Genomic DNA, 19,622 nt, shown 5'->3' with positions numbered 1-19,622 from the left:
TGAATTTCCCTCTCCCCTATCTGACCCCTATCTCCTTGGCCAATGTGATTAAAATCCCCAGGCCTATTTCCATGTATTTTTACATACAGACTGGCTCTTCCAAAAGCAAAAAAGCAAAGGGCTATGCAGCACCTGCCTGCAAACAGCCAACTAAAGTGGAACAGCAAAGGTATTCCAGTTGGCAGTACATAGCCACACGTGCTGCTCTCACCAACAGGCACCACAAAGCCTCTGAAGGAGTTAATGGGTCCTACAAGAAAGCAATCCTCATTGTTTGTGTTTTTCTTAAAAAACAAAGGTCAATATACAGAACTAGTCAAACAAACCAGGGCTGCAGGTCTGAAAGGAGCATTCCCTCCGGCTGCTGCACGGGCGTAGCTATTTGTTCTCTGCTCCCTGGTGCCACAATGTACCTTGGTTGGCATTTCTTAATGACTGGAGCATCCATGTGCTCTTTGTAAAACAATTATAAAATATTCAGGACAGGAGAAAAAATTCTTTGCACAGCCAAAGCTCCGGCAGACTGCATAGGTGTCAAATGGTAAATCATTAGGTGTTTTGTTTTAATTGAAGAGTTATTTATACCCTGGAACTTGTTATTAACACAGGAAAAACCAGAACTTACTGTTACCCATAATTAAAGGGACTATTATGGGACTGCAAAAGCACGCCTGGCCCCAGCCAGACCACCCCTCCTTTGGCAGTGGTGACTGTCACAGGGAGGAACATTAAATAGAGGCTCCATCTTAAGGTACTTCAGCCAAGAGGTTCAGAGGGGCAGTCCCAACACATGAACCCCAATTTTGGCACTCAGGCTCACCCCTAGCACCCCTCTCCTGCCTCTGGCCACAGGTCAGGCATAAAGCAGGGGAGCTTTGAAGAGAGGGTACTGCAGGGATGCAACCCCACACTGCCCTATTGGCAAAGCCCTTCTGACCAAGGGGCACGCGGATAAGACACATCCTGGATTTGGCCTGGAGTTGCATAACCATCCTGTTAAAATTCAGGATTAACAGGTTATATTTTCATTTGCGAGATTGTTATCTGCCCCAAGAAAGGTTTCCGATTTCACCAGCACTAATCAGGAGCCACAATGGATTTCCGGTCTCGGCAATGAGGCTCGAGAGCCTTTGTACCTTGTGGAGCCGGTTTTAATTCAAATCTAACTGGCAGAGCTTTTGTAGCTGCATGTTGAACAGATTAAGAAAAAAAAGGAAAAAGTCACTTCCATGCTACTGTAACTTATTTCTAAACCCATTTCTTACACACACAAATCCCTCTGACCACCGAAGAATCTGGTAGCTGCATTCCCTTTCCAGGAATGACACCCTCAATCTCTCCAGTGGCCCTGAGCAATGATCCCCATTACCAGTTCTGTGCCTTAAAAAAAATGCACCAAAAACCTGCACTGGTGCCCACCTCAAGTTCTGGTTTGTGCTGTTAAGGATACTATAAAAAAATAAGCAGGTCCAGAATAAAGAGATCAGCGTGCCACGACAGCCTGTGCTCCTGCACAACGCGGGGCTGCGTGCCCTGTGCTGTCAGCTCAGCAGCATTTCACGCTGGAATGCTACCACCCAGACACACAGCCTGGCAGAGGAGCTGCACTGGCCTAGGACAGTCAAGTACGAAACTAGAGTTGCCATAATTATAACTGGGAGGCCAAACAGACCCCCTGAGAGGGTCTATCTTTGTGGACAGAGGGGGGAAAGGCTCACTGACAACTGGCTGTACCAGATGGGTAAATTAGACCTGGGTTACAGCCTTCGTGTTCTCCCCCTGCCTCCGCCCCCAAGGACTGCGTGAGTCAGTGGAACTGGAGGGAAAATATACACAAAATTCTACAAGTGCAGGAATTAAAGAGACATCTCCAAAGCTTGCCTCTGGCACTCAATACCAGCTGCAAAATTGGGTTAGCTTGACATTGCTGCTGGAGGTGAACAGAGCCTGGCTGAGCTGAGTCGCAGGCGAGCAGAGCCCTTCTCTGCAGAGCAGGTGAGCACAACACTGCCTGCAGTCTCATCACTCCAGCACGGAAGCACGTTTTTAAATTTTTAAATCCGGGAGTGAGAGCAATTAAGAAAACAAACTTTGTTTCCTGAACAAACGTGGGGTTCAGACAGTTTGGGATTATGAGATACATGCAAATTTGCAAGTCTGGCCTGAGCCAGTTTTTGAGGGTTGGAGAACTCTGCAAGTTCTCCAAGGTTCAAAAGAGCTTTGCCTTGAATATTCATGGCAAGAACATGTTGGTGTTGAGGCTGTTTTACAGTGACAGTACCACCTAACCCATCCCAGCTGACAGTCACACCGCCCGGCAAGAGGCTGGGAGAGCTCCATAAACAGTACAGCAGTTCTGGAGAGGAAATCTCAAATGTCTTGTAAATCCTGCTGCAGGGAATGCCACATCACAGGGGGCTCATTCGAAAGCTCTCCTGATTTGTCCACTCGGACAAGATGCCAGGAGCTGCCAGTGATGACACCCTGCTGCCTCTCCCGACAGGATGTCGCCTGAGCCACCTGCCTGGCACGTGTCCCCTGTCCCGGCAGCATTCAGAAACCAGTGCACAAACTAACCCAGGAAAAAAAGTGACTTTCCTTTCTGTTCCCATTTGCTGCTGGGCTTGAGATAAGGGTACAAAGGCTGATAAAAACGAGTCCACAAACCTTTGATACTCTGCCCCCAAGTTGGGGAGGTTTCCATAGGGCTGGAGCAGGGGCTGCTGCCGGAGTCAGCTGGGAGGAGGGAGAGGAGGCAGGGGAGGGAGAAGGGGAAAAAATGAACAGCTGCAAAGCAATTAAGCCTGCCTCCCTGCCGTACTGTCCAAAGCAGGAGGCAATCTAATTCAGCCTGGTGCCTCTCTTCCTTCAGCCGTCTGGTGCCTGCCTGGGATTCAGGAAAGGGGCTGTCTGACTGCCCACTTTGTCTGCCGAGCCAAAGGGGCCCTTCCCAGCCACAATTTCCAAAGGAAAGAGATCTTGGCTGGCGGTGTCTCTTCTTTTCTGAGAAAAACATGCACTGAATGTAGTGGCAGCAGCTTTATAACCCTCTCCTGCCCTTCCTCAGCAAACAACCAAAGTGGAGCTGGAGCAAGAAAATGACCCCGCTGGCTCCTCAGCTCAGCACTTGTCTCCCAGCACAATGAATCAATTAGCATCCCATCATTATTGTGGTAACTGTATCTTTCACAAGCAAGATTTTATATAGAGATAGAATAGGATGTTTTCTGCTCATTTCCTTCCTGTCATTCCAATCACGAAGTACTGTTAAAAATACAATGCATTTAAAGTCTGTAACATTTGCAAGCATGAGTTCCAGTTTCCCAGCTGAATGGCTGGTCTTTGTTTTCTGCACAGTAAAGGTGTGGAGGATCAGCGATAGAGGGGAGCCTGTGGTGCAACTGGGTTAGAAACCCACATATACAGAAGGTCATCTCATTTTCATGTTCCTAATATCAGGGATTACTTTAATTCCTTATTCTGGCCAACTGTTTTGGTTTATGATCCACAGCACAGGACTCCTTCCAGCATGTCTAAGGTGGTACTTGTTCTGCTACTTCTTCAGAAACTGGCAAAAATATTTTATTTGGAAAAAGTTAGTACAGCAGGGCAGTAAAAGCCTTTTAGTACCCAGTCAGAGAAGCAAATAGGCTCTCTTAGGAGAACAGAGTACAATTCAACTCTACTTTCGGTTAAATCTGACAGTAATGTGGGCAGCAGGTACGTATCCTCCCCCTGGCTCAATCAAGACAGAAAAATGCAAAATGTGTATTTTAAATGCAGCTAGACAGCATTTCATCTTATGAAATGCCTCAACACTGCTATCATAAGCACAAAAAAATAAGAAATCACAGAGAACAAGATTTTAGCCCACCATCCTGATAAATGGTTTATAAAGGATGAAATCCGAGGAAACCTCTGTAAGCCAAAGCACAATAATGTTATATATTGTGTCAACATAGAATGGAGAACACCCAGGACAGGAGTTCCTTACTAATCTTATTCTACATAAGGTTCCTCATGAAGGTCACAGTTCTTTTTAAAAATAAAATTTATAGACATATAGATAGATGCCATCTGTGTAGGAAAAAGCCCAGACTCCGGACTGGGCATGAAATGGATTTGTCCATATTCCCTCTCAATACCACTATTTTTTCTTAATAAAATAGTTCTTATTAAATAGTAATGTTTAATTTCCTTTAAAAAAGTAAATTAGAACATAAATAAATGTTGTGGATTTTAGCTGAAGTCCTAAACTATGGGAAAATGCTGGTATGTCCAGCAAAACTTTTTTCAGTTAAAGATTTACTCACATTTCAGGACCATCACACAGTCTATGGTGATGTTATCAGCATTTCTCTGTTCTTCTTGACCTTAAGCACTCTTAAACCATTAAATACATAATATTCCCTGATAATAGAATGCCATTCACATTTCAGTAACAATAATTCACTCTAATGAGATAAGAACTTACACATCAAATTACTCTTCATCTATTTGAGAGATATTAACAGACTTTGGGGAACTGTAGAATCACAAATAATGACATCAAGAGTCCGACACTATTCCTGGAGAACTTGTAACTCCCAGTTACATCAACAGGAATTTGAGATGTGCAAGAATTGCAAAATCAGATGTTAATCTGCAGCAAACAACACACGTATGGGCAGTCTGCATTTTTGCCTTAAGCAAACAAGAACCAACAAGACTATTAATGAGAGAAAACAGCACCAGTTGCTAAATGCACGTATAAATTCGCATTAAAACCAACTATATTCCTCAAGTGAGTCATCACCGCGTAAAGAAAACTTTTACAAGAAACTTCATGTTGTTTACAAATTTCCCATTTACATTTTGTTTTAATTCTTGCCTTCCCACTCACGCCACGTGCCCCCAGCCTCAGCAAAGAGCTGCAAGAGAGGGAAACTTGATGCTTAAGTTAAAAACAAAGAATCATCAAGATTTACTCCGGCACCTTCAGGGAATAGGTTCTCCACTTTTTCTGCGGTCAAATAACTAATGCAATCTGAACACCGACCTTCTTATCAAACTAAGCCAAGATCACTCAGTGTTCTGGCACAGGGGACGGGAGGCTGCTCTGGCACAGGCTGGGTCCGGGCTGGGGGAGCGAGTGGCTGCACCGCCTTTGGCGCTCCCCGGTGCAGCACTGCTGCCGAGCCAAGGACGAAAAATACAGCAGGAATAGCTTAATTCCAGCTCTAAATGAGCTCAGCGGGGAATCTAAACAGTCAAGTCAATTGCTGGAATCTGCACTTTTCAACCTCGTTCTGCTCCTTTGATCAGACTGAATTTTGAGCTACGGCGATTAATGGACTAATAGAGGAAGTCACAGGGTATCTCTTGGGAGAGGAGGGAAAGGAGAAAAAAAGTATCTCATCCTCATCATGCAGCTATTCTGCAAAACGCCACAATTCCACGTAGAAAACTAAAATACCGCTGCAGAAAGTGTGCTGACTGAGCTGGGAAGGAGGGGGGAAAGGGGGTTGTACAAAACAAAAAAATAATAGTCATATGATCACTCATTCATTGCTTAAACACACCCTTCAGAGCAACAGAGAAAGAAAACAGACTACCCAAGTACAAGTGCCATGTAAACTACCCTTCAATCAAGTACAGTAACAGTTTATACTTAGTAATGCCAAAGAGTAAAGGAAATATTAAACACATTTATTATGCAAAGAGAAGCTTCCAAAGGCCCTGAGTACTTAAGCACTCAGAGAAACTGATTTGTTTATGGCAAGGACAAATACTACTACTGATATTTCAGGATAGTATGTCCTTATCTTGCTGAAAGGGGAAGAAACAGATTAACATTAGCAGCCTGCAATCACAAAAGAGAGGGGAAGAGTCTTTGTTAAGATTTTTTTGCCCATTTGCTTTTATTACTGTGCCTGATAGGAGGGGGCAGCTTTTCTTCCTGCAAGGGCCAAATGTGGCTTCTGCAACTGATGACCACAAAAGACAAACCCCAGAGGACTGAGAATATAATCACTGGACTGATTAAAACATGAACTTATTCAAAGTTTGGCATGTTTGCAAAATGCTGGTGCTAACCTCTAGGGGGAAAAAACCCCAGTAACAACAACAACAATAACAGTCACCAGAAAAGCCAAAAATAATTCAAATATAAAGTTAAGCTGAGGTAGATTCAAGTGCACCAAAGCTTCCAGCTCCCTCTCTTTTTTTATTGCAGCACTAATATGCCATTGCCAATGACTGTTGTGCCCCTTGCTGCATCCTCCTCCACCTTTGGTCTTACTTGAGCATACAAAGCCTAGATACATACATGATTCACTCTGCTCTCAGAAGTAATCCTGCAGTCGCCCTGGAATGACCTCCCACTGCGTAAATTTAGGCGTGTGTTTGAATCTTTACAAGATCAAGCTGTTAATGTAATGTCTTAGACCGGGATATCATACTATTTTGTCTGCATTACAGGGCTTACCCTCCTTGTGGGTCTCTCATCAATTCTGTAACGGGGAAAAATAACTTGGCACAGTTTGTCTGTAACCAGCATTCACAGTTGCATCTGTCTGACACTGATCCAAGGAATCACATTTTCATTACTTCAGTGACAAATGTGAAATAATTTTCCTGGTTATACAGAGAATATTATTTATACGGAAGTAATGCATTTCCTATCTTCTTCTTTTAACACTCCTATATGCAAAGGGTTAAACTGTAATACAGGATTACTTCTTAACAGCAGTACTTTTCAGAATTATGTACCGATAATGATAATATTTGCCTTTATATATGCTATAAAAATTTAACTTTAAAAGAAGTAGCAGAGTGATTAGCCTTCAAAGCCCTACAAAGAGCTGCTGCATTCTGATTGAGGATTTCTATCAATTATTAGTGCCAGCTGCTTGAAACAGTCCAAAGTGCTTGAGACAGAAATATTACACAGCCAACAGGGCAGACTGATAGGCTTCCTAAATGTACAGTTTTTGAAGACAGCTCATAATAGTGTTTGGCTTTCAAACCTTAATGTTAACAGCTTTGATGGGACTGCTTCTAATTTGTATTTAAGACCCATTACCTTTTCCTCTAAGCAATCTTCGTGAAACATCATTTGTTCTAGGGGGATATTTGCCATCCAGCGCAGCTCTGTAATGGCCGTTAATTCACACCATTTTGCTTGCTCCTGTATTAATCAGCAAACTGTGAATCATCCCAGTGTTTCCAGACTCACAGATGTATGAGAGAGCCACCGAGGCCAGTCCAGTTTCTCTCCCCATTCAGTCACACAGACAATATCAGTTCCTGTTTACAGCCTCGGCTTTGTTTTCCCCCACCCACACACTGAAATTTCTCCAAAATGCCCAAAGAAAAAAAAGAGAGACTGAGTTCATTTTACCAGGAAAGTTATTTCTAGGTATTGCATCTGAAACAAAACATGTTTGTACTTTGAGCTGGTGTGCAGCACTCACTGCAGCCAGGCAGAAATGACAGAGGAGCAGAGCAGAAAGGCGCAGTGGGCTGCTCCCGTCACCCCACCCTGCTGGACCGCCGGCCGGCGCCAGGCACGGGATTTAACAGCATCACAGGGACTCTCCTACTCATTTGTTTGCCTGTTATTCTATTTGTTAAATTAGACTTTGGTTCTGTACATATTTGTAATTTTAGACTATGACAAGACAACACTAGGTAGAAAGCACCCCAAAATTCAAGGGTGAACACCATGCTTTCACAGTATCACTGCAGAAAGTATTAAAATGATTTATTAATTTAGGCATCAAATTTGAGATAGTAAGGAGGGCATGGTTTTGGGGAAGTGAGAACATTTTCCAAAAGCCAGGCTGCCTTTAGTTCAACGTAACTGCCATTTACTAAGAAAGAGACAGAAAATACAGATGGTGAACAAACCTATCTTCCACAACTGTTGGAAAAATGGAATGAAGATGTTCAGATATTAATGGGGATTTACAGCACAGCTGAAATGAGTTGGGTGTACAATAGGGTCATGGAAACCATTTCCTCATTGCTATTCCTCAGCACGCCGGGTCATGAACACACCTCTGCAGTGTAAGAATTATGGGTGTGCTGACTTGTAAGTGAGGATGCAAGTGGTGTGCCTTAGCCATCACTAACCACTCTACACGTTGTTATTTTTAAGAATGATACACAGAAGGAAGTTACAGCATTCATCCTGAAGCCAAGCAGTGAGAAGGTTGCAGAGTCTTTCCCTAGATTCCTGGGATGTTTATAATTTTGTTGCATCTAAGAGCGCAGTTGAGGAAACGTGCATGTTCAAAACCTTTTGCTCAACTGCTTATAAATGAAAGATTTCCGCATATGGATTTTTTTTTTTTTAAATAAAGAAAGCAAAATGGGTTACCTGGAAAAAAAAAAAAAAAGAAGCAAGAAAATGTGCAGTTGGGGCCTGATTCAGCATATGGCTGTGCCAGGAGTGGAGTAGGGGACACTGCAATGACACACAAGCCCTACCCTGGGCACTTGGAAACTCACTGCAAGCAGCCTTGTCAGGCTGAAAATGCAGCACCTTGCCCTAAATTCCTCTGGGATAAGTCACATTTCCATCTACATGTTCACAGTACATGAGCACTACTTACTCTTTCTCCACCAAAACCCTGGACAACACTCCACCAGCCCACACATACATCACTTCATTGTCCTGCAGGTAACGAAGAGAAAGACTTTCCTGAGTGCCTCCAGCACCCCTCATGGGTGTTTATAGTACTTCCCAAGTCTCTTTTATCTTTCCAGTTGGACTTTAATTTGTCCAGAGTGAGATTCCCATAGAGTTGTCTGTGTCCTAAATGCTAAACTGCTGGAATAACATCTTCCATTTTATTAAACAGGTCATAACCAAGAGAAAGACCTGTCTGGGTCAAGGGAAGTGCTGCAGCTTTGATCGAGTGTCCACATTAATTTTGGATCCAAAAGGAGGGCGATGGTGAGGGTGGGAGAGGATACTCCCCACATGGTGTTCAGAAGGGTTTGGCCTATTCACAAGCTTCTCCTCTGCAGATTGCTTCCCCTAATGATGTGCTGTGTGGTGTCCAAGAGTGCTTTCAGCACAACAGATAGCTAAACTGGAAGGCATTATGAGTGCATTAGGCAGAGCTGCTGGAAACATCAGTGCCTGTAAACATCTTAAAATACAAGCCAAAGAAGTGAGAGGGTTAAGACATGGCTACAAGGGCTCCACTACAACAGGGGAATGCTTTGAAATACCTGAAATCAAGAAGACAACACATGCGATTTAAAAAAACACTGCAAAAGAGCAACGTGCTCAGAAGACCAGATGAGAACTAAGGTTTTTTATCTTGATTACGGCACTTCTGCAAATGTTGTATTACTGTTGACATGTTGAGGCCAAACACCCCATTTCTTTCCACAAGTTTACTCCTTACTTTCCAAAACTTATCTGACATTATTTATTCAAAGGGAGGGGAGGAAGGGAGAAGATGGCAGTCGATAGCTTCAGTCAAGCTCCTCTCCAACTCTCTTGAGAAAGGGAATGGAAAGTCTTCAAGTTTGAAAAAAAAATCAACTCATTTGCAAGTGCACAGATAAATATAAATTCAGAAATGACCATTCAAGAAGGTGTTTTTACCTCTGTGGAGAGGTCAAACTCCAGGCTCAGCCTTATTGCTCTCTGTAATCCAGGTTCATCACCAGCTTCCTTTATTCATCTATTCAAAGGCACTTAATTAGCTGAAGGGCTTGTTGCTTTGCCTTCAAAAGCTCTCCATCCCTCAAAGGCTTTGTTTTGGTATTGTGCTACCATTGCCCTTTGAAATCAAATCTGGTTTTCACCTCCATAGCATTAGTAAAAGAAAAAAAAAGGAGTAGTATTTTAAAAACTTTTTTCACAGAAAGAAGGAAAGGAAAAAGGAGAGAAAGAGAGGAGAGGAGAGGAGAGGAGAGGAGAGGAGAGGAGAGGAGAGGAGAGGAGAGGAGAGGAGAGGAGAGGAGAGGAGAGGAGAGGAGAGGAGAGGAGAGGAGAGGAGAGGAGAGGAGAGGAGAGGAGAGGAGAGGAGAGGAGAGGAGAGGAGAGGAGAGGAGAGGAGAGGAGAGGAGAGGAGAGGAGAGGAGAGGAGAGGAGAGGAGAGGAGAGGAGAGGAGAGGAGAGGAGAGGAGAGGAGAGGAGAGGAGAGGAGAGGAGAGGAGAGGAGAGGAGAGGAGAGGAGAGGAGAGGAGAGGAGAGGAGAGGAGAGGAGAGGAGAGGAGAGGAGAGGAGAGGAGAGGAGAGGAGAGGAGAGGAGAGGAGAGGAGAGGAGAGGAGAGGAGAGGAGAGGAGAGGAGAGGAGAGGAGAGGAGAGGAGAGGAGAGGAGAGGAGAGGAGAGGAGAGGAGAGGAGAGGAGAGGAGAGGAGAGGAGAGGAGAGGAGAGGAGAGGAGAGGAGAGGAGAGGAGAGGAGAGGAGAGGAGAGGAGAGGAGAGGAGAGGAGAGGAGAGGAGAGGAGAGGAGAGGAGAGGAGAGGAGAGGAGAGGAGAGGAGAGGAGAGGAGAGGAGAGGAGAGGAGAGGAGAGGAGAGGAGAGGAGAGGAGAGGAGAGGAGAGGAGAGGAGAGGAGAGGAGAGGAGAGGAGAGGAGAGGAGAGGAGAGGAGAGGAGAGGAGAGGAGAGGAGAGGAGAGGAGAGGAGAGGAGAGGAGAGGAGAGGAGAGGAGAGGAGAGGAGAGGAGAGGAGAGGAGAGGAGAGGAGAGGAGAGGAGAGGAGAGGAGAGGAGAGGAGAGGAGAGGAGAGGAGAGGAGAGGAGAGGAGAGGAGAGGAGAGGAGAGGAGAGGAGAGGAGAGGAGAGGAGAGGAGAGGAGAGGAGAGGAGAGGAGAGGAGAGGAGAGGAGAGGAGAGGAGAGGAGAGGAGAGGAGAGGAGAGGAGAGGAGAGGAGAGGAGAGGAGAGGAGAGGAGAGGAGAGGAGAGGAGAGGAGAGGAGAGGAGAGGAGAGGAGAGGAGAGGAGAGGAGAGGAGAGGAGAGGAGAGGAGAGGAGAGAAGAGAAGAGAAGAGACCAGCAGAACTTCATTGAAAGTGGCTTTAAAAATAAGTTTGACACTTAAAAGAAAAAGGATGGGGGATTGAAACTTCAGATGAAATGTGGCCAGTATTTTTGGTCTTATTAATAATACATGATACTACGGTTGTTTTATGTGTTAGCAAGACTCCTTGTGACATCTTGGAAATCCCAAATGAACCACGATTCTTCCCTGTACTTGCAAGAGGACTGTATGTACCCAGATGCTGTAGGCTCTGTTCTCTGCTTTTCCAAACTTTTCATCAACCTGCATTAGAGCTTCTAAAGTGCTGCTGGATCAGAATGGTCTCATCTAACAGCCACAGTGCATTGACTCTTCACAGGCAGAAATAACTTCACATAACATATGACACCCAGGAATTAGTCTGTGGTATTACCATTTCTGTTTATATTAATAAAAGCTGTATTTTGTATTCCATTATATTTATTTAACCTTTGACATCTAAGCTCTGGGTCAGTTTGCTCTTTATAACAGTGTGTTTCTTCTTCAGTTTTGTTTCTATATTTTGAGAACTCATGGTCAGAAACAAGATTTTTTGTTTAATTTCCCCCCCCCAGTATATTTAATCTAGCTCAGGGGTTTTGGTGTTTCTCTGCAACCTACAATTTACTCTTCCAACTCAGTTAATGTATTGCTGCTTTTACCACAGTTAAAGAAACACTTTGCTTTTCAAAGGTTTTTTTAATCTTCGCCGTGTTCTTCACTATCTCACATGCAGTCCACATGTAGTAAAAATACAGCCACTTTTACTGCAAATAATATTAATTTTCTCTGTGTCTCTTCTCCTGTCATTTTTTCTCTACCGTCATTTTTGGCAATGGAGATGAAACAAATATACCCTTCACTGACAATCCAGCATGCAACTCTCTGGTTGTCAGCAGGAATGCGGAGAGCTCTAAGAATAGCACAAGTTCCTACCACGCAAGAGGAGCTCAGAGAAGCACAGTGTGTCCCACCCAGACAATGGCTGTTTATTACCCACATCCCCCCAGCATAACAACCTTTTTGGCTGTGTTTTGGTTCTCAGCATTTCACACACAGAGCAGTGGGCAATGCTGCCTTCCTTCCTGGGACTACCAAGTTTTCACTCAGATCAATACGGGCTTGGAAAGGGAATTGCCACCCAAAGGGTTTATTTTATTGCAGCCTGACTTCAACTGCAAAGATCACCAGCTTGTTTTGCTGCCTTCAGGGAGGAGGGGATCCCTCCTTTCCCTGCACAGAGCCCTGTGTCTGCTCTCACACCGGAGGGAGTAACAGAAGAGCTCTTCTGGGAGCAGGCGTGTTGTATCAGCATTGCTGAAGGCAGAATTGGGCCCAATGTATCTGACTTGCCAGAATAGGAGATCAGCAAGTACAAACTCTATTTAAACATGAAAATCAGGGAGATGCCCAACTATTCAACCTGCCTGGGCAAATGCAGCTTTTCACGCACTCAGAAACAGCCAATAAAGTCAAGTGGCAAAGCTTAAGCCCGAAAACTGCGTGTGATAGTTCTGGAGACCATCTTTGACTCTCTGGCATTTACTACCATCTTTATATCAGGGATTTACGAGTCCAGACCTTTGAGTACAATTTCACTCACAAGCACCAGTCCTAGAGGAATAAAACTAAAACCTGCCCTTACCCAGGAGAGCAGCGTGAGCCCCCGCCAGGCTTTGCGCTGTCCCACAATACGAACTGTCATCGCCTCCATCAATACCCATCAATGCTCAGCAATACACAGTGCTTCAGATGGGGGCAGATTAGCCCCTGTCAGATTTACCAGTTGTCCAGGCAATACAGGATCTGGGACACAGACTGATTACACTTAAGAGATATGTCATTAACTACAGGAATGGTAGAGCTGTGAGGCACCAGGAGTAACCCCCTGCTTTTGGAACGTGGAGTCTCTGCTTTAATATGCATTTAAACAACAGCAAAATGCTCACTCCAGATCTATGTCCTGGCTGCTGCTCTCTTCCCCATGTTGCTGTGCTTGCTACAAGGATCAAATTTCATGGTTTATTGTTCTCCCTCCAACTGGCCACCATCCACATTCTTCCTCTGTACAAAGCTGCACCTCTTGCTCCAAAGAAGAAAGTACTATGCCTTCTTTTTATAAATTTTAGTCACATTTGCAAACACACACACAGAGTAAGGGGACGACATTTAAGCACTAAACAACATTCCAGGGAATGCTGTTATTTTTCTCTGAACAAATTTCTGTGAATGAGGCTAAAAAAGGGCAATTTTCCACTGGAAGGCTACTAATTTCTGAGATGAAGAAGTTGTTTCCCCTGCCTCCTGAATCTTTAACATTTTGCCTTTTAACCAAACAACTGCTCTATGCTTGAAAAGTCCTACTCGTCACCTGCCTCAGGAGAGAATTGGCACTGAGGTTCTGCAAAGCTCAAATTCAGCTCTGGGTACACTGCTGGAAAACAAACCACAGTCACCAGGGCTACTTCACTATAATGGAGTAAAACTGGTACACAACAGGTTGGGCCCAAAATTCAGTATCAAGCTCTCAATGTAAATAAGAAATCTATTGCAGGCAAATGACAGATCCCCATGCTAGATTCCAAGAAACGTAGCAAGTATCTCAGACTCTCAAAGATTCCTACCTACAATAATTTTCCCATGTAATTTTTCTTTTAATTCAGCACTCAGGATCCATTTCCTTCTATGAGATTTGCAGTGAAGTTATCAAAATCTTACAAAATGCTCCACTCCTGAACATCCACCATCTTTCTTCGGCAGCTCAACAGACTGTAAAACTGAAGCACTGTCATCTGGTGTGTAATTACTGTAATAAGTCTTCCCTGTAAAACGAGGGAGGCACCATAAGCTTACCTAACTAGTCTGAAAATGTAAAATGCTCATCACCTGTAATCATTGTCTTAACTGTCCTTGATCTTTACTGATAGCAGCCAGCTTAGAATAACTCTCTCTCTGACAGTGAGAATCAGCTGAAAATGCAGCATAGGCAGAGTACCAGGAAAGTTGCTGGAAGAAGGACTATTTTGGCCAATTAGAGAGAAGCTGGATGAATTTTTCTCCCCTGCCCTCCCCCTCCCCCCCCCCCTTTTTTTTTTTTGCTAATCAGTTATGTAGGGGGTTCAGAGGTGGTTCAAATGCAAATTAGGGAAAACTGGGGCATAGGAAACCTCAGGAATCCAACAGGGATATTGCAACTCCACAGACTCAGCGGTGGAGCCAAAAAAATGCTCAAAGGTTATGGACGTATGCTCAAAAGTGATCATGTTACTGTGGTTAACAACTTACTAGCCCTCACCCAAGATGCAAAAAAACATTGGAAATGTGTTTCTTCACCCACACCTGCCTCAAGAGTAAAACATCTGGTGGGGAATAATTAGTGAAGCTGCTGCACTTTGCTCCCTTTCCATGGAATGTCCATCCATACATCTAGATCCCAAAGCAGCAAGGCCCTCTATTGTGTGTTTAATTTGGGTCCCACTGAACACAAACAGGGTCCTCATGCACTTAAAGCAACAAAACTGCTCCAAGTGTTTGTTTAATTAGGGCCTTGTATTGATAACCCTTTGAAGTGCAGTATAGATGCCATATTGTTACCTGTTCTACATTTGTGTAACAAATTCAGGGAGTCACCACTTCTTCCTGCTGCCTGTTTTAAGCTGCTGTATGAAGTGAGGGAGTACAACTTGGAAGAGAGCAAGTTGATCCTGAAGAGGCAGAGTGGAAATGCACCTCATTGATTTACCACCAAGAAGCTGACATTTAGTAACTACCCCCTTATTTCTCATTGCTATCATAGGACACGGTAACACCAAGTCACCTACACTGAAGAAGTCCACCTCCATAAGAACCAGTCACTTAGCAGGGAAGGAGAGCAAAGAAACCCCAGCTCTGGAGTGCATTCCCCAGCTCAGCTCTCACACGGATCCCAGCAGAGCTTCAGAGATCAGTCTCTGATTTGCTGGTAGAGAAGTGTCTCAGTCCTTCCCAAGGAGTTGATGGAGGGCCTCTGTGCACAGCTGATGGAGGACTCTGCTTACAAAGTTCTGGTTCACCCTAACAAGGCCCTTGGTTTGGTGGTGAGGTTGTGTTCCCAACTGTTCTTCCCAACAAAAAGACAACTGTTTATTCCTCACACCCAGGCTGCTTTCAGACTGACTCCTCAAGCCCTTCCGTGCTCCCAAGTCCCTGCTCACAGTACATGTCTCTTATCTGGGGCAGTAGCAGAGTCACACGTCTCTGTGAGTCTCAGGGAGAAGGTGGCTGGAGAGAAACCAGGGCTGTGCCTCCCTTCTGCCAGCTGCACTTTCGCATTTACCAGCTCGATCGGTATCGCAGATCACCATGGGTGGGGAATGGCCCTCATCCAAAGCAGGGAATGGCTCCTGGCAAATGCCAGTAACAGGTATTTCAAGTCTGCCTCTTTGCTATTCGGGAGCTGTACTGTTTGACCTGCTGTCCATGAAGGACATATTTTAACTTCACTTCTCACCCCACCTGATCTTTTCTAGCCTCAGAAGCATAACACGGATATGAATTTGTTGAAGGGCACTAAGATAAAAAGAAGATATTCCCACTGAAAGGATGACAGGAAAAATGCAATGACAGTATCTCTACAGCTTATAAGTTCAATAAGAATATCACCTATACACATAAAAGAAAATTATTTTAGTGATATGAAATGTGCTTTGCCTATTAGCACAAAGTTCTCCACTGGGCTAGAAGAGTCAATGCATGGAATTACAGTATATTACAACTGAAAAAAAATAAAGTTACTCTGATAACACCAGAACCTTGTTATTGCCTTGTCCATATATACACTGCACACACCCCAGAAGTTTAGTGACGTCACGTTTCAAACACAAAGGAAAGTAAAAATAAAAAATAAATGACTCAATATTTTCACACAAGCCATGTAAGACAGAAGAGATGTTCTCACCTGTCTGCTCTGAGATGGCAGCGTGGCAGGCTGCATCTGTCTCTGCACCCGATGCGGCTGCATCAGCTGTCGGAACTGCTGCTGGAGAAACTGGCTGTTGTTGGTCTGCTGGGACTGCTGTGTGGCTGGAGACTGCTGCTGCTGCTGCTGCTGGAGATAGTGAATGAGAGACTGCTGTCCTTGTCCTGCTGTCAGAGGGGACATCTTTTGAGTAGCTGACTCTGAGGCAAAGTGAGACAGTGGTTTGGTGTTATTGAAAGAAAACTGGTCTTGGTTAACAGGGCTCTCATTCACCAGACCTGGCTGTAAGCTACTGGATGGCTGCTGCATAATTATGTTCATATTTTTGGTCTGGTTTGTAGTCATTGATTTAAAAAGCGAGTTCTGCATACTTGTGGGGTTGCTGGTGGGAGTGATGTTAGAGATTAATGTACCTTGAGGACTGAAAGGCTGCTGATGTAGAGCTGGGCTTGACAGCTTTTCTGGCCTGTATGGTGGAGAAGGTCCAGTACTTGTGGAGGCCATGCTGCCAACCATGTTGTTCTGTGGACTTTTAATGTTGTTGGCTGGTAAGCTGGCTGCTGTCAGGGCAGGCAGCATGGAGCTCTGTGGGCTGAAGGGCTGCTGGTTCAGAGCCGGACTGGAATGCTTCTCAGGCCCATAAGGAGGAGAGGGGCCATTGGATGGGGTGCTGCTGGAAGTCATGCTTGAAAGCAGAGTGTTCTGAGGACTCTGAATGTTGTTTCCCGGTAAATTGTTAGCAGGCATGCCAGACACCATGACATTTTGAGGACTGAAAGGTTGATGGTGTGGGGATGATCCTGTCCTGTAAGGCGGAGAGAGACCAGGAGGAGACATAGTTGGCCAGCTGGGAGCCTGTACTTGTTGCTTAGTACCAGACACCTGCTTGCTTGCTGCCAGCTGCTTTAGCTGCTGAGCGTGCCAGTTGGAGCTGGGCATGTTGGGCAGGGGCACTGGAAGCATTGGTGGTGGTTGGTTCTTGCTCTGAGCTGCTGTAGAGATGGGCGATGCAGCAGGTTTGTTCGAGGGAGGAACTTGGAAGTTGGCTCCAGCAGACGCTGGTCTCATCTGAGGAGATCCTCCACTGGTTGGATTGCAGCCCGGAGAAAAATCTTTGTTAGCAACATGGTTCTCCAAGTGTGAAGTCTGCGGGGAGGACTTTGGAGTGGTACTTATGCTTGGTTGAGAATGACTCAGACCAAGTGGATCTTCAGCCTTGCTGCACAAAATCTTCTCCAGATCCAGGTCATTGGGAGAAGGATCGGGCATTTTTGTCAGCTCTTCCAACAGATCTTGCAGCTCTTGGTCCACAGACTGTAAGCTGTTTCCTTTCTCGTCGTAGTGGACAATGTTGTTGGTTTGCCCTGCTATTGACCCCTTCTGATTTATTTCCGTGTTGGGTGCCACTGAAAACGGGGAGCCAATGCCACCTCCATTCATGTGATTGTTTTCCAGGAGCACCGGATGCCCCGCGACTCCCAGGGAAGAAGCGCCATGACCGGTGGAGAACGGAGAACTTTGCATTTCTGGACATGCCACGTTGGGATTGGCACCCTGGCCCATGGCAAGGTTTACGTCATCGAGACAAAGTCTTTTACTGTCATTTGGGAAAATGACATCAGGCACGCCACTGGAGGCAGGAGAGCTGTCATCTTCCAGTTTTCTTTTAATGGATCCCTGTAACTGTGGAAATATAAAAGCAAGAAGAAAGGATCCATTATTGGCCTTATTCTGATGTGTGCTGAAGTCCATACTGCAACACTGGGTTGGAGATGAAAAAAAATCAAACCATACAATTAAAAACCCAGTCGTGTGAAGCAAACTCAATCAGGATTTAAATGGGTGCTACTTTACTGAAATCAAGAGAGTTATAATCAGACAAAGGCTAAATCTCATGTGTTGGCCTTAAAACAGATGTTAAAGCTATAAAACAGTGTCTGTCACGTGAACTGTAATAGAAGTTTTTTAAATAGTTTCTATTTCAATTAAGACATTATACTCCCTGCATAACAAACATGCCAACATTTTTATGGTAACATTTTTTAGGTTTAAGTGGCAGATCTGAATGAAACCCTGGACTGAATTTAGTGACCTTCCGCCAGTGATTTGGATTAAATTCAGACCTGAGACAACTAAATTGTTTTACATTCTTTACAGGCAGAACATCTGAAATAACTGGCATACTTTCTAAACAAACCAAAACAAAACAAATTCTCAGCTATCTGTCTAAACAGACTTTCCAGCTTCCTAATCACAGATGTTTTAGATTCCAGAAAGAGTAAATAACAGCTAAACTCCTTAATTTTTGTTTATTCTTCTAAGTCGAAGGCATTGTGGGCTTTGCTCCTTTGAAGGATTGCCACTCATTCATAAAAATGGATGTGTTTTAAAAACACCATTATATAAATATCTTCAAGACATGGTGGAGTTGTAAATCCACAAATCTTAGGGAAAAGAAACCTGCCTTCTACACATAAAGAAAGTGAAACTGAAAACAACACTTCTCATACTAATTCAGCATACGGCAATCTCTTCCAAATAGAATCATCCATGGCTTTCAGTTTTAACAAGCATGACCTGTATGTCACAGGATTAATCGGACATTAACATTGCTGCTTCAAGTTAAGGGAAATAAGCATTATGACCGTGTTTATCAATAGAGGGAGGCAGCATTTAGAAAAGTATCTGATCAGCAATGGGAAAACTAAAGAACAGTGGTTCCTCTAAGCCAGCTCACACTAGAGCCTCTCTCAGCTCTGGGCTACGTTTCCCAGTGCTACCACTCATCTGGAGCCATCAAAAAAATTCACATCTAATAAGAGCTCATATCACCAGAGAAATCCCTCCCACCTAACCCCAGCATAACCAGACCCACTCTAGGGCTGTGCTGGGTATGACCAATTTCTAAATTTTACACTACTTTTTAAACACATCACAGTTTTGCCTAAATCACTCCACAACTGGCAGCAACTTTGGTGCTCTCAGACAACAGTGTCACAGGATGTGTGATGTGGAGGCTGCAGGGCACAGGGTGGGTACACCATGTGTGGCTCCTTCTGCACCGTGCACATGAAGGTCACTGTGCAAACAGCTACTGGCCACCCCTAAACTCAGCCTGTCTTCAGGCAACCGCCCACAAATGTATATTGTTCTGACCTGGGAACATGGGAGAGCTTTCTGGTGGCTCACTCAGCTGAACTCACACCAGTGCCCTCTCATCACTCAGTTCTAAATTGGTGGGCAGAGGGACCATGAAAGATTTGTGCCTACAGTTGCTTAGGCTGTAGATGCAGTTTGGGGTTAGTATTGGACATTGTCATGCTGGTATCCAGCTTACACAGACATTTGAAGGAGAGTGAAAGAATATATTTGTTCATGACCATCGTGGCAAGTCTGCAGATTACTGATCCAGCTCTTAGGAGGAGTTCATCTACCCTCCACCAACAGACACAGCAGCTTTGGCATTAGGGCAGAGCCCTTTTCACATGGTTATTTTCCCTTTACTCCCTAAGAGTTATCCCTTATGGAGTTGCTTTGACATGGGCTGTGCTCAAAAAACACTGGAGAGTTGATTCCAGTGCCTCTTTGGGCAGCAGTGCTGGGCAGGGTTGGGATCCCTGCTTTCTCTGGGAGAGACTGTCTCTGCACCACAGTCAGAC

General features: G+C 44.6%; 1 protein-coding gene across 5 annotated transcripts in view; it reads right to left on the bottom strand.

Annotated features, from left to right (window-relative positions):
- The window catches only part of MAMLD1 (mastermind like domain containing 1), a 256,661-nt gene that overhangs the window by 17,350 nt on the left and 219,689 nt on the right, over nt 1-19,622 (bottom strand). For all 5 annotated transcript variants that reach the window (XM_064669754.1, XM_064669753.1, XM_064669755.1 and 2 more), the window contains one exon: nt 15,943-17,646. In XM_064669754.1, the coding sequence (XP_064525824.1) occupies nt 15,943-17,526 (1,584 nt within the window). In that variant the 5' untranslated portion in view covers nt 17,527-17,646. The remainder of the gene's footprint in view (nt 1-15,942; nt 17,647-19,622) is intronic.

This window comes from Pseudopipra pipra, chromosome 13 (genome assembly GCF_036250125.1).
Source record: "Pseudopipra pipra isolate bDixPip1 chromosome 13, bDixPip1.hap1, whole genome shotgun sequence".
Classification (NCBI taxonomy): Eukaryota; Metazoa; Chordata; class Aves; order Passeriformes; family Pipridae; genus Pseudopipra; species Pseudopipra pipra.
Note: the sequence above shows the minus strand (reverse complement) of the source record. Positions and strands in the feature narration are given on the sequence as shown.